The sequence below is a fragment of the Sorex araneus genome, chromosome 10, assembly GCF_027595985.1.
Source record: "Sorex araneus isolate mSorAra2 chromosome 10, mSorAra2.pri, whole genome shotgun sequence".
Taxonomy (NCBI): Eukaryota; Metazoa; Chordata; class Mammalia; order Eulipotyphla; family Soricidae; genus Sorex; species Sorex araneus.
The window spans coordinates 23,604,511-23,620,055 of record NC_073311.1 but is presented as its reverse complement, the minus strand read 5'-3'; the positions used below and the strand labels follow the sequence as shown (position 1 = coordinate 23,620,055).

Below are 15,545 nucleotides of genomic sequence, written 5' to 3'. Positions count from 1 at the left end.
GGCAAAAGAAACAGAAACATGTATCCAGAGGCAAAATAAACATACATACAACCTATTCTTAGAAAATTGTAAATTGGGTAGTTTTACTTTTGAAATCTGAAAACTTTGACAACTTTTTTAAAAGCTGTTTTATGATCTATGACCGTACAAGCTGTATTACTCAATCTAACAGCCAAACAGACTATCAAGAAATATCCAAGAAAGAAAATATTTTTTTAAAGTAAATAAAATTCTTACAGGAAATTTTTCAAAGTATAAGTGCTTGAATGCTTCCTGATTCTTCCAGAGTCCTGAAAAAGCCCCAGGTGGTAATGGTAACCTTATATTAAAAAGACAAAAAATAAAAGAGCAGTTAACAATAAAATGATTAAAAAGGCAGATTGATTATAACTAACAATTTCCCAGTGGAATGTATAACTATAATTTCAACCCCACATTGGTTTCCAATCCCTTCATATGCTGGACAGTTCATAGTACAGTAAAGTGTTGACTATAACATAACAGAGACAATTAAGAATGACTATTTTCTGGAAAATATACAATAGGAACACATTATGGAACACATTATTTGAACTTATTTGAACTTTCAAACATTTCTGGCAATAGTATTTGTTTCAGCAAGAAGTTTAATACCTGCAAAAAACTGATTAAAATGTAGCACTGATTTATAGTTTATGGGTATTCCCAAACAGTGCTCAGGAGTCCCAATGGTGGGGCTGCCAATGATCTTTGGCCAACTGGGCTTCATTGATAGGGGTTCAATGGTGGAACCTCATGATTCTGGGGATTAGTGAGGCAACTCCAGCCATCTCCAGGGCTGCACCTGGCAATGATCAAGAGAACATGTAGCACGAGGGATCAAAATAGTGTCAGCCTCGTGTGAGGGTGAGCCTTGCCCCTGTACTATCTCTCTGCACTCTAAATAGCTTCTGAAGGGAAATACTCATACTTCTCTTATTTATAAATATTAAAAATTATAAATATTTCCTCCAGTGCCACGGTTCCAACTGTTAACCTTGATAAATCTTGTATAATTGAATATTAGTAAGTGACCGATAAGAAATCTTATAATCACAATCTATGCACCTCCTGCTCAGGAATTCCCTCTTCTTTTATATTTGTCCTTTAATGATCATTTAAACTTATGAGATTTGTCACTCATGAATATTCAAGAGAATATAAAGTAGTATATATCTCTTCTTTTGACTAGTTTTGTCATGTTCCTTCTCTATTCCACAGTACCTAACAGGCAATAACACATGGTGAGACCGAGTGTTTTCCTATTTATCTTATTATACCAAAATATGAATTCTTGGAGCTGCCAAAATAGCACAACATTCAGGCACTTGCCTCACACATTGCAAGTGGCTGATACACTTTGATCTCTGGTGATGCATATTCCATGAGCACCACTAGAGTCCTCTCTGAGCATAGAGACTGCAGTCGGCCCTCAGCACGGCCAATTATTGCCCAAGATCAAAAGGGAAGGGAAGGGAAGGGAAGGGAAGGGAAGGGAAGGGAAGGGAAGGGAAGGGAAGGGAAGGGAAGGGAAGGGAAGGGAAGGGAAGGGAAGGGAAGGGAAGGGAAGGGAAGGGAAGGGAAGGGAAGGGAAGGGAAGGGAAGGGAAGGGAAGGGAAGGGAAGGGAAGGGAAGGGAAGGGAAGGGAAGGGAAGGGAAGGGAAGGGAAGGGAAGGGCAGGGCAGGGCAGGGCAGGGAAGGGCAGGGCAGGGAAGGGAAGGGAAGGGAAGGGAAGGGAAGGGAAGGGAAGGGAAGGGAAGGGAAGGGAAGGGAAGGGAAGGGAAGGGAAGGGAAGAAAGGAAGGGAAGGGAAGGGAAGGGAAGGGAAGGGAAGGGAAGGGAAGGGAAGGGAAGGGAAGGGAAGGGAAGGGAAGGGAAGGGAAGGGAAGGGCAGGGAAGGGAAGGGAAGGGAAGGGAAGGGAAGGGAAGGGAAGGGCAGGGAAGGGAAGGGAAGGGAAGGGAAGGGAAGGGAAGGGAAGGGAAGGGAAGGGAAGGGAAGGGAAGGGAAGGGTAAGCTAAGGCAAGGAAAGGAGAAAGGGGAAGAAGGAGAAGGGAAGGGAAAGCTAAGGCAAGGAAAGGAGAAAGGGGAAGAAGGAGAAGGGAAGGGAAAGCTAAGGCAAGGAAAGGAGAAAGGGGAAGAAGGAGAAGGGAAGGGAAAGCTAAGGCAAGGAAAGGAGAAAGGGGAAGAAGGAGAAGGGGGACTAAAATGGGGGCAGGGGAGGGGGAAGGGAAGTGAAGACTTGCTCTCTAAGCTCCTGTTTTCCCTTGAACATGGATTTCACTTGCTTGTTTCTTTACTAGTTTATTTCCACTGCGGATAAACCCTTTCTCTCTCTACAACAGATACTTCAGGTACTTTTCTCTTTCCTCTCCCACCCCCGCCCCATCTCTCTCTCTCTCCCTCTCTCTCTCTCTCTCACACACATCTTTCTTAAATAAGTTTCAATGAAAACAATCTTGCTTCAAGAAGAAAGAGAAGAGAGGATAGGATGGGAGGGTTAAGGAGGAGAGGGGAGAGAAGGAGAGGAGAGAAAAAAAATCCTTATATAATTTCCCTGTAGGAAGTGCCACCTAATAAAAATACCCACTCAAACTCTTTTTTGGATACATATGGTAAGCAACAGATGTTTTTAGATTTTGTAAATTTAGACACTGTAAAATTTAAGAATTTCAAAAACCCACCCTCTCATACCCACACAATGAAATACTAAGAGAATTTATGGTTTGGTGTTGAGACTATGAAAACTGACAGTGCCCCAGAAAGTGCTGTTGCAAGAAGAATCAGAAGCCTGTCTGCAATTGCACATTTCTTTTTTGGTCAGTCTCTCCGTAGGCCAGTTTAGGGCAATACATTAAGATGGAATTAAAATGCTATATCTTCATTCAGAAATCTGACACAATCACATAATGCACAGGATTCCATAATTATGCAATGGCAGAATGCATGTGAATGTATTTTGTTATCTGTATAAAATGAAATCCTACAGAGAAGTTGCATGTCATTGCTGTTTCTGATGACATTATTATTGTACTGTCTTCACCGAAGCAGATAATTCCATCAGGTTCTTTTAGCTGTCCTATGCCAAATTTTCTAAAACACCATGTATATATTGTCACCTCCTCAGTTTGTTTTAATTATGACTATTCTGTAAGCAAGCATAAAAATAATTATCAACATCGAAATAAAATATGAGTATGGCAGACAATAAAAATCATTCAATCTGACAGCATTTTTAGCAAGTCAAGGATAAAAAGGTAAAGAGGACATTCACGAGAGGTAGAAATCAATATGTGACAGAAGATTAATGATTTATTAATGAGTCAAGTCAACTAGATGCAAAATAAACAACAATAAATCTGATGATATAAATTCTACCTTCATAGTAAATGAGAAATAAATTTTAGTTATTTACAACTGAATGATTTCAGGTGACATGTGGTAACTTTTTTTTTAGGTACATGGGTGTACGAAAATAATCATCCTACTATATCCTAAGAAAAATAAAATAGTAACTAAGACTAAAGGGAAACTCAGATTCAGACTGGACCTGGGACCACAGAGAAATTCACATTATGTTTAATACAAAGTAGGGAAATTAGAATTTACATGTCAGATCTAATGGAACCAGTCAATGCCAAGTCTATGTGAATCAAATTGGTCACATACATGCCAGATCTAAAAGGGTTTCCGCATGTCTATGCTTTCTAAACGATTTCTTCATTCCACCTGATTGATGACACAAAGTACCTTCTCATAGAAAGAAGTATGATGTAAAAAGGCATATTTGTTAATGAAGATTTTTAAATGCTATTTCATTATATTTTCCTTTAATTTTAGATTCATTATACCAGAATCTACACACAGCCTTCTTATAGTAAACAGATTCCTAAGTGTTTTCAACAATAATCTAGATGAATTAGGACTTTGTGAATTAAACAGAATCTGATCTTCTGGGCAGCTTAAGTGTGTATGTAAGACCAAATATTTAGCATTCTCTGATAAAAGTGCTCCATGATGCAGAGCTACCTGGTAATTTAGAATGTAGAAGATTTGATTAGAGTAGCCATTGAAAAGACAATGAATACATGTAAAGAAAAGAAAGAACTAATTACTCTATTGTTTTTGTTCATTCATTTACTTGTGCGTTTATTCTCCTCATTCAGTTAATATTTATTGAGTGTTTGGTATTTTCCAATCATACATTAATGATAAAATATATTAAATACAATCACAGATAAATTGAGATTTGGTGTATGGTGTATTAAATAAATTTAATCACTGTATCACTGTCATCCCATTGCTCATCGATTTCTTCAAGCAGGCACCAGTAACATCTCCTTGTGAGACCTGGAGTTATAGCACAGCGGGTAGGGCTTTGACTTGCATGCGGCCGACCCGGGTTCAATTCCTCCGTCTCTCTCAGAGAGCCCAACAAGCTAACGAGAGTATCTCACCAGCACGGCAGAGCCTGGCAAGCTACCCATGACATATTTGATATGCCAAAAGCAGTAACAACAATTAAATTTAATATATTTAGATTATAGTTAGGGATAAAAACAATTGTGAATGTCTTGTCCATTAGACTAATGAAAAAATGTCAAACATAAATATGCAAAATGTTTGTCAAACATCTTTATCAGTAGGTGGTTAAATTCAACACTGCTCTTACAGAAAAGTTTTCATCCCTAATACAGTACTGCCTCTACTAAGAATGATATACGTGTCTTTTCTACATCATTTTTGAGATGGCCTGAAAACCAACTTCATTATTCCCAGACATAAGTAGGGATAAGTCTGGAAGGCAAAATATGGAACTGAAATAGATAATCAGAGGATAAAATAGGATAAAACTGAAATAGATAATCAGAGGATAAAATAGGAAGAGACTAAATTTTCTTCACCAACCAAGTCTGGTATGTTAAAAAATTTATGTTTTAATTTAAATTGTGAGAGGGAGTGCTAAGAGAAAATCCTGAATGATACCACAAAGAAAGAACATAGAAAATATAAGGAAATATAGAAGAAAGCTCAGAGAGAGTACAGAAGAGAAGGAGCTTGCCTTCTCTAAAGCTGGGCCTGGTTCAAACCCCAGTACCATATATGGTCCCCGGAGTACTCCAGAAGCACTCCCTGAGTACAGAGCCAGGAGTAATCCTTGAACACCTCTGTGTGCGGCCCGAAATCCTCTTCCCAAAAATTGTAGAAAAGAAAAAAGGGTTTGAAAGTATTTTAGAATTGGAAGTACTTATGATAAAATATTTATTAATAAAGATAAAGCATGTGACAAGAAAAGCAAAATGCTTCCAACTGAAATTAGATATATATGAACAAAAACAATTATTTTATTAGTGTTTGAACAAATACTTTTCTTTATCTTGTTTCACTGATCATTTCATATTTCAAAGCAGATTTAAATTCTGGAATAATGGACAGAGAAGGATCAATATACTGAAGTTACAGCAAAGATCCTTTAGTCTATCATCTCAGTAATATGAAAATATACTGGAGTGGTAGGCAAGGTACTGAGAGTATCCTGCCCACACGTCAGAGCCTGGCAAGCTCTCCCTGGTGTATTTGATATACAAAATACAGTAAAAATAATGGGTCTCATTCCTCTGACCCTGAAAGAACCTCCAATGTGGCACTGCTGGGAAGAACAAGTAAAAGAGAGGCTGCTAAAATCTCAGGGCTAGGACAAATGAAGACGTTACTGGTGCCCGCTAGAGCAAATCGATGATCAACGGGATGACAGTGACATAGTGACACAGTGATACTGGAGTGGTACAAGAAGGAAAAAACAAAAAATACACAGAGGGACCGGAGTGAGAGTAAAAGTGGATTGGTCATTTGCCTTGCATGCTGCTAACCTGGATTCAATCCCTGGCACCCCATATGGTACCCAATGCATACCAAGAGTAAGCCCTGAGCACCACTGGGTGTGACACAGAAGCAAAAACTAAAACAGAATACACAGAATTGACTGGGTAATGTCTCTACTGATAGTTCTAACCTAAGACCAAACGTTACCACCATGAGACTTGTCCCAGCTTCTCCAGGTAGTGTGAAAAGGGCTTTGTTATAGCCCTTCTGATTGTGAATCAGGACTTCCTCTTCTTAGAGAACATGCCTTCCAAAGGGACCGTTACTATCCTTAATGTGAAGGAGGCTCCCAAACAATGCTCCGGGGACCTGGTGACACTTGTCCAACAAAACTGGATCCAGTAATCCAAGTGCCCAGGAATGCAACGCTGCTTGGGTCTTTTGGTGTCACCCCCCCCTCCAAGAGGACTCTACGACCTTGTGGCCTCAAAGTTTAACTCTATTCCTAGTGCACACTGGCCTCTGAGCTATAGTCATCCATAGCCTCTATTTTTTTTTCTAATGAATTTTTGGTCATAGACTTACATAATAGTTTGATCCTAAAACAAAATAAATGCACAATGATAAGGGATCCTGAAGAACTAGTCTGCCTTTTGGTAGAGTGTCTTCATATTAAAAATATGCTATTACAAAGTAACAAATATGAAAACTTCAAGCATTCTTAGGGAAGAAGCAGAAGCACAGAGATACTTGTGGCTCTTCTAGCTGGTGTTTGTTGTTGAGAGAGGGGGTGGAGGTGATGAGAACCCTTCAGTAGCTAAGAAAGGAAGATAATGCCCGTTACCATAGAAATTAACACACTCCTGCAATTTGAAAACGTAAAACTTCTGGATTTTGCTACTAGCAGAAAAAGGATTGTGTTTTCATGTCCTAGTAAGAAATTCTTAAGGTAAAAGAAATAAATTGAAGACCTCCCTCCTGTTCCCTAGAAAATTCTGGACAGAGAATCCCCATATATTTTCCTACAGGGTCCTCCCTCAGGCTTTTTTCAGATCTACAATTTTCATTAAGGATCATCTTTTCTCACCAAGGAAGACTAATAGCAATTTTTTTCTCTATGGACAGATGAAAAATAAATAATGTAATTTTTACTGTAAAATGATGTTGAGATTCCTATGCCTAAAATGAAGACAGCTTCTATAGCACTGATCACCTCACAGTGTTGCTATAGATGTAATAAAACAGCTAACTAAAATCTCCATACGAGATTCAAAAAGGAATGGAATTACATTTCGAGGCATCCTTGGTTTCCTCTAAGGCTACACTTATTAAAAGAAAATTGCCTAACCCTCCTCCAAGACAGCAATATAGTGGCTGAATCACTCTTGCAAAGTTGTAAAATTGAGAACATCGGAGGGCCAGGAGTTCACTATCTGGGGACTGGGAGACTGGCAGGCACCAATGTAAAAGCTTCTGAGACAATGTCACACAGTTTTCAAGACCCCATCACTGACTGCAAAACGGGACAAAGAAAAACAGCAAGAGATAGACAAGCCATACTTCCAGTGGCAATAAGGGGATCTGGTCAGAGAAAAATGGATACCCAGGAGAGAGCAAGAGCCAGAGACAGATGGCTTTAACAATAATGAGAAATGAGCTACCTAGGAAGGCAATTGCAATAAAAAAAACTTTCTTTATTGGCCGGCTCTGTGTTGCCTGGAAATTAGACTCATGCCTTTAATTCTGCACTGAATGAAATTCCGGAAGCACCTTTTAAAACTCATGAGCATTTCGTATTCATAGTGATTCATATACCATAGCTCTCCCACTAAATTGACTGCCTGAAGTAGGCTTCAAATTCAAAGGAATTTCTAATATCCATGGGGATCTGAAGTCTCCCTTTCTACTAGAGCGATACATCCTACAAATATAAGTAACTGACAGATATGAAAGAATTTGTGCTCATTATATCCTCGGGTAAACAGTAGTTTAGCAAGCATTAAAACATGCACCTTCTAGTTAAGGAATCCTCAGGAGAGTAAAACAGTGCTTTCAAGAATGTCTAAAAAAGAGGAGAAAAAAAATGGATCACGGGTTCTTCTGTTTTATTCCCTTAAAATTTTCTCATAATTTTATTCTTGATTTGAGAGTGAGACATATTAATTGGATAAAAATCACTACATGGAGAATTTGTAAGTGTAGAAATATGACTATAGTTTATATATTAAAGAAAATATCAGAGAAAGATAGTTTACTATTTATATCATTTTACAGCGATATAAGAAACTACAGATTTACTTACAAAAAGCTAACATGAGAATAGACATGTTATTTTTATTGACTTATTTTATTATAGTTTGAATCCAATATTTCAAATATTCCTTATAGATTTTTCGCCTTTCACTCTGCTGACCTGTGTTCGATTCCTCCACCCCTCTCAGAGAGCCCAGCAAGGCACTGAGAGTATGGAGCCCGCACGGCAGAGCCTGGCAAGCTACCTGTGCGTATTGGATATACCAAAAACAGTAACAATAAGTCTCTCAATGAGAGACGTTACTGGTGCCCGCTCGAACAAATTGATGAGCAACGGGATGACAGTGATTCTTTATTTTCACTATGTGAATGGCTAGAGAAGAGGGAAAAAACATTAACAAATACTTCTCATTCAAAGAATATTTTATTTAATTATTATTCAAGATAATTTTTTAAGTTACATAAATAATCAAGAGAGGAAATTTATCTCTTTGGCTTAATCACTCTCAGGGGTTATATAGGTTGCTAGTTCAGTTTTAAGTCTCATGGAATCCACTCTTTTTATTACTGTGTAAATTCATAACTATACAAAGATAATGAAACTCGCAATATACCATGTAATCTAGAATTATTTCTGAAAAATAAAGGTTTTCATTTTGCTCTAGAAATGATTTGACAAAAAGTCATGCATTTACTTTACTAGTATTCTATCTCAGAAACCATTGGCATATTTCAAAATTATGGAAAATGAAAAAATAGGACTTAAAATAACTCAACAATAAATAAAAATTTATGACTAAATTAACATCACTGGAGTATTAATGTTATAACTAATTAAACATGTTTTTATTTTTATTATGAATTTCACATATTTAAGGGCCAGTCTATTTTTTTAAATTTAGAACCTCACAGTCAGTGACTCGGTGGTAAAACATATCTTTGATGAGTCAAGCCCTGGTTTTAATCCTCACACTTGAAAAATTGTTAGAATCCCAGCTGTTGAGCAGACACTACTGTCTAATCCCTAAACAAACAGTATGCAAAACATTTTTTTAGCACTTGGATATAGTACAGTAATTGGGCATGAACCCTATTTGACTCCCAGTAGAATAAGATCACCCAATCATTATGGAATATAGCTCTGAATGCCCCTCTATTTTCTGGGTAACCCAGACATGCCACGCCCCACATGACCCAAGAAGCATCAAGTCCTAGAGCCCTTTCTTGAACCAGCAACCCCAATGATTAAGAATTGCTGGTAGTTCTGGGCTTACTGAGTACCTCCCGGGAACACCCTGATCCCAAAGAAACAGAAAGTACATTTTTTTTTTTTTTAAGAAATACCCTCCCGATGTTTGGGGAGTTACCATGGCTGCTCCTGGAATGGTTTGCCTGGTAGTGAGTCCTGAGAGTGGAGTGTTTAAAAGCGCCATGGCTATAGACCTTGGTTGTGGTGTGGGGGTCCGCTCAGCTTCCTGAGAACAAACTCAGACCTTCATATTTGCTAGACATGTGCTGTAGTACTTGCTCTATCTCCTTGGCCCTCAAACACGCCTTCCAGGTCCACCAAAACATTGGGAAAGCTCATCTGACTGGTCTCTGAAAAATTTGGGTTTTAGATTGTACTGCCTTTTTTAGAATGTAGTCTTCGTGGAAAGAATTATTATCACTCAATTAAATTACCTATTTTAAGTTGCACTGTAGCACTGTTGTCCTGTTTTTCATCGATGTTCTCGAGCGGGCACCAGTAACGTCTCCATTGTGAGACATGTTATTGTTTTTGGCATATCGAATACGCCACGGGTAGCCAGTCAGACTCTGCCATGTGGGCAGGATACTCTAGATAGCTTGCCGGGCTCTCCCGAGGGACAGAGGAATGGAACCCGGGTCAGCCATGTGCAAGGCAAATACCCTATCTGCTGTGCTATTGCTCCAGTCCATATACTCTAAGTAAAAGAATAAGTTTAATGACTTAACAACACTATTCTCTATTTTAGCAGTTTAATGTAAAAATTATTAGTTGCATCTGAAAAGCATTCATTGGTCATTTTCCATTCTGGATAGTAGATGTATTTTCCTCAAATCACACAAAAAAAGATATCAAGTGAAATAGGCAAGTTTCCTTGACAGATGTTAAATATGAAGAAATACTTTGCATATTATAGGTAGCCATAAATGTCATTAATAATAACCAAAATGATAACTTCGTTTTTTTTTCTATTTTTCTTTTTGGGTCACACCCGGGTGATGCACAGGGGTTACTCCTGGCTCTGCACTCAGGAATCACCCCTGGAGGTGCTCAGGGGACCATATGGGATGCTGGGAATCAAACCCGAGTCGGCCTCGTGCAAGGCAAATGCCCTACCCGCTGTGCTATTGCTCCAGCCCCCCAAAATGATAACTTCGAATGGAATGATTACTGGAAATAGGATTTCAAATAGAAATGTTTTCTCTCACAAACATAAATGAGTACTTGAAGTAAAGTTTCAAAAGTGTTCTATATTAAAAAAAGAGATATGTCTATCAAAGGTATTTTTTGGGAAATGAAAGAAATTTAAAATCTATATAGAATCATAATAAATCCCAAATAACCAAAACAACACTAAGGGAAAGTAAAAAAAAATGGAGGCATCATACATCTTTACTTCAAGGAAGCAAAAGTTAACTAAATCAGTATTAGAACAAACAGTAGCAAAAACCAAACAAAAAGGGGTTGGAACAGTAGTACAAGAAGGTACAGTGCTTGTCTTGCAAGAGGCAAACCTGGGTTTGGTCCCCAATAAACCATATGGTATCTGAGGCTGCCAGGGGTGATTCTTGCATGCAAAGCCAGGAGTAAGCCCTGAGCATTGCCGAGCGTAGGCCCTGCCAAAGTAAAAACCTCTGCTGGCATCAAATGCCACCTCTCAGATTCCATTAGAATTGCTTTTTGAAATATATGGCTCACTTAGAGTTAGGAGATTAAATAAAGATGTATGCTGCTAATTTGCTTTTAGAAGCTTTTAAAAAACATATGCTTCCCTATTCATCCACCCACAATTTTGTTCATATTAAATTCTTCAACCAGACCTTCACCCCTAAATCCACTATTTTTTCCTAATAAAGTCACATTTCAATATGTTCTATGTTAAAGTGAATTATTCTTTTTTAAATATGAATTAGAATATCTATTTAATATTCCACACTGTCAACAATGTCTTAAGAATGTAATATAGCATTTAAATATTTGACGATAGCATAAGAATATGATGATATCCACTGAAACAACTCAGACTCTGACCAGAGAATTAAGGAAACCAAGAGAGTGAACTGAGAGGGTACAATGGACTATGGTGGAAGGATATTAGCACCTTGGGGTAAGTGTGGTGTGGTAAGCATATAAACCAATGCAAAAGAAATTATAAAATAAATATCCATACAAAAGGAGCTTGCAAGAACTTGATTCCAAGCTCAAGGGATGACTTTGGAGGAAGAACTTCGGTGGATTAACTAACCACTTATGTGATGTAAATAGCAAGAAAATTCTAACTAGATAGAAATGAAGCCTGAAAATGTGATAATATTCCTGCAATATCAATTTAGAAGTCAAATAGATGAGTTTCTTCTAATGGGTTAGTACAGAAGGTTGCTTCTTTTCTTTTCTTTTCTTTTCTTTTCTTTTCTTTTCTTTTCTTTTCTTTTCTTCTTTTCTTTTCTTTTCCTTTCTTTTCTTTTCCTTTCATTTCTTTTCTTTTCCTTTCTTTTCTTTTCCTTTCTTTTCTAAGTTTTATTGAATCACCTTGAGGTACAGTTACAAACTTGCATGATTATGTCAGTCATATAATGTTCAAGCACCCATCCTTCCACCAGTTCACATTTTCCACCACCACTGTTCCCAGTGTTCCATCTGCCACCTCCACCCCATCTTACTCCCTGCCTCTGTGTCAGGTACAATAGAAGGTTGTTTCTTGAGATGGAACCTACTCTTGGTGAGAATGCCATGACCACTGTTGAAATGACAACAAAAGAGTTAGATCATATTAACAAGCATAGACATGTTTCAGAGGTTTGACTCCAATTTGAAAGAAGCTGTTTATGAATAAAATGCAATTTTAAAAAGTGAGCCAAAGAGTAAATTCTGAGCCCTGCCAGGACAAACAAAAATCACATGGCACAGAGAGTGAAAGGGGAAATCCATTAATACATCAAACTTCCTTGTAACCTTTATAATATGCTATATGTGTATGCATGTGTGTGTGTGAGTGAATGAGTGTGTGTATGTGTAAATCAAACATTGCAAACTTCAGCAATCACCATATTGATCATTCAGGAGCCATTAACATTGCAGTGAGACCTTCCACCCACATCAAAATTTACTGGCTAAAGACTCTGATAGCAGCATTTATTGAAATCAAGTAGATTTAAATATAAAAAAATATCTGTACCATGTATGAAAAGAATTGCATCATCAAATGTATCTTCTTGGGCCCAAGCAATTAGTTCAAAGGGGTCCAGTGCTTGCCATGCAAGCAGCCAACCCAGGTTCCACTGAGCCAGGAGTAAACTCTAGGCACAACTAGTTGTGGCCAAAAATCAAAAACAAAAGAAGTGTGTACCATCTCTATGTGTTGCCTTTTCATAAGACTAAAGATCCTCTCTACCTAAGGAAATACATTCTTTAATAAGTTACTATTTTTCAAATAGAAATTTTCAGAAATTAAAGTTTTACTTTCACTAAAATAATTTAAAAGCAATGCAAGAATTCCAAGTAATACAAATATGTTTCAATAAAAAATCTACTTTTTAATATGGCATAAAATATATTTCTTCTATGGTGAATTTTACGCAATGTGCAACTGAGAGCAGATAAAAATATAATGCTAATTAAAGGCAATAAAGTAAGCTGTATCTAGGATTAAAATGCCATGTACCTTTATCAACTTAATCAACTTCCATTTCAGCTGCCACAGACACAATTTAAAAGTATTGATTTAACCAAAGTACACTGAAACACTTTTACTCCAAATTTTGCAACTTTGCCTGTCAAATGTCAGAGATGAAAAATGTCAGAAAGGGGTTGTGAAACTTGATGAGTCAGGGATTTTATATTAATGTTACTATTTGATCCTGCCCCATGCCTGGCTGTCTTCACCAGGGCCCCTTGGAGGGGGCGGGTTGAGTTTCCCTCCCCACCCTGAACAGAGCCCCGGCAGCCAAAGAGTTCCGGAACCCAGCCACAACCGTGCTCAAGGCCACTCTCCAAACACTTGGATGAGCCTCACACATGAAGGAACCGGTACATGAATCCAGGTATGCGGGACCCGAGACTGAGACCTCCAAGCCTGCTCGGATGGTGAATGGGCCTCTTCTGCCAAGATCCCCCATTTTCCAATAGCTAGGTGGTCACACCCAGAAATTGCCCCCGGCGTCGTGCAATCCCATCAATGGCCAATATCCAGAGACTATAAAACCAAGCTCCCAGAAGTGTGCCATGACCTCTTATAGCCTAGTTTTCCCTCCTGGAGAATCTGGCAAGCTACTGAGAGCTTCCTGCCCACACAGGAGAGCCTGGCAAGCTCCTCATGGCATATTTATATGCCAAATACAGTAACAATGATGGGTTTCATTCCCCTGACCCTGAAAGAGCCTCTAATGCAGCACCGTTGGGAAGAACGAGTAAAGAGAGGCTGCTAAAATCTCAGGGCTAGGACAAATGGAGACGTTACTGGGCCTGCTCGAGCAAATAGATGATCAATGGAATGATAATGATAGTGATATTTGATCCTGTAACTATAATTTTAGAAACTTATTCAATATCATAGCAATTATCAGTCAAGGAGAAAATATAAATCTACTTGATGGAGCAATAGCACAGCAGTTGGGCGTTCGCCTTTCACTCGGCTGACCCGAGTTCGATTCTTCCAACCCTCTCGGAGAGCCCAGCAAGCTATAGAGAGTATTGAGCCCACGAGGCAGAGCCTGGCAAGCTACCCGTGAGTATTGGACATGCCAAAAACAGTAACAGTAAGTGTCTCAATGAGAGATGTTACTGGTGCCCGCTCGAACAAATCGATGAGCAACGGGATGACAGTGACAGTGACTGATGATACTAAATGTGGTACTACTTATAATTTTAAGTATTAAGAAAAAACAAACCAAGAGGCTTAAAATTAAAATAAATCTTTTTCAATAGTGTAAAAGTTAAAGCAGCTTATAAAACAGGGTTAAGGAACACCAGAAATACTTATAAGAGTAATCTGAAGTATTTCAACAGTATAAAATGCTTTTCACAAAGTAAAAAGCCATATTTTCTATAAAGTTAACAGTTCAAAGGGTGTAAGTATCAAAAAATGTTTATTTTTTTGCATTCATTTAGTAAAGAAGTTAATTTGACCATTGATGGATTACTTATACCAACATAAATAATTATTCAAATAACATAAGATTTATTTTTTTAATTTTCTATCTAAATTTTCTTTAATTTACAAGCCTTTCATGTTAAATTGCACAAGTAGAAATGTCAAATTCTCAAAGAAATTACAAGTTGATACTGCAACTCACCACTGATAATATATGCAAGCTTTATTATTTTCAAAGGTACTATTACAAATTTTACTTACTTTACCACAATATTTCCTAAGCACCGAGCCTTCAGTTTTTGCATGTTGTCATCCAAAATCATAACTAAAGTAAAGGAGAAATCAATTAATAGACAAAAATATAAATAGATGCTTAAGGTGCTTAAAGTGTAAACATTTCTATGTTTTCTGCATACAATCCCCAAAAATGGTAACTCTAAAAAAGACATCTTGTACTTCCCGGATACTATGAACATATAGAAACACGCTAAAGATGTCACGTAGTTTTGCTTCCTAACAAGATATTTAACTCCCTTTCAGAATCTCCCTTCAAGATATGTTTCAAATACAGCAGTGATTCTGTAGTTAAATTTACACTACCAAAGACAGTAACATAAATTCAAGTATTTTCAAACTTTAAGAAAGTAACTGATTTAAAATTTGTCCAGAATGGGGTCAGGAAGTTAACTCAAAGGGTTGAAGCATGGAGCACATGTTTTGCATGCAGATGCCCTGAGTTCAATCCCTGGCACGTGCAACACTGCTAGATCTGGTCCTTGTGACTCTCAGCTCTGCCAAGCCTGAGCTAGAGCAACACCTTCTGGGGGCTGGAGCAATAGCACAGGGGGTTGGGTGTTTGCCTTGCATGCAGCCAGCTTCGATTCCCAGCATCCCATGTGGTCCCCTGAGCAGCACGGGAGGTAATTCTTGAGTGCAGAGCCAGTAGTAACCCCTGTGCATTACCGGGTGTGACCCAAAAAGCAACAACAAAAAAAAAGAGCAACACCTTCTTGGCAGGCTGAGTACTGAAACGTCTGACTCACATTAGTAGGCCATATAGTCAGGAGTGGCCCCTGGGCTTCGTGAAGACTGTTTGGGTGTCCTATACACTAGGTG

At 38.2% G+C, this 15,545-nt stretch overlaps 1 protein-coding gene across 1 annotated transcript in view; it reads right to left on the bottom strand.

Annotated features, from left to right (window-relative positions):
* ACSS3 (acyl-CoA synthetase short chain family member 3) overlaps positions 1-15,545 on the bottom strand; it is a 186,800-nt gene that overhangs the window by 24,239 nt on the left and 147,016 nt on the right. The window contains exons 11-12 of the mRNA XM_055118199.1: positions 14,691-14,754; positions 238-319 (exon numbers count right to left, since the gene is read on the bottom strand). Coding sequence (XP_054974174.1) covers positions 238-319; positions 14,691-14,754 — 146 coding nt within the window. The remainder of the gene's footprint in view (positions 1-237; positions 320-14,690; positions 14,755-15,545) is intronic.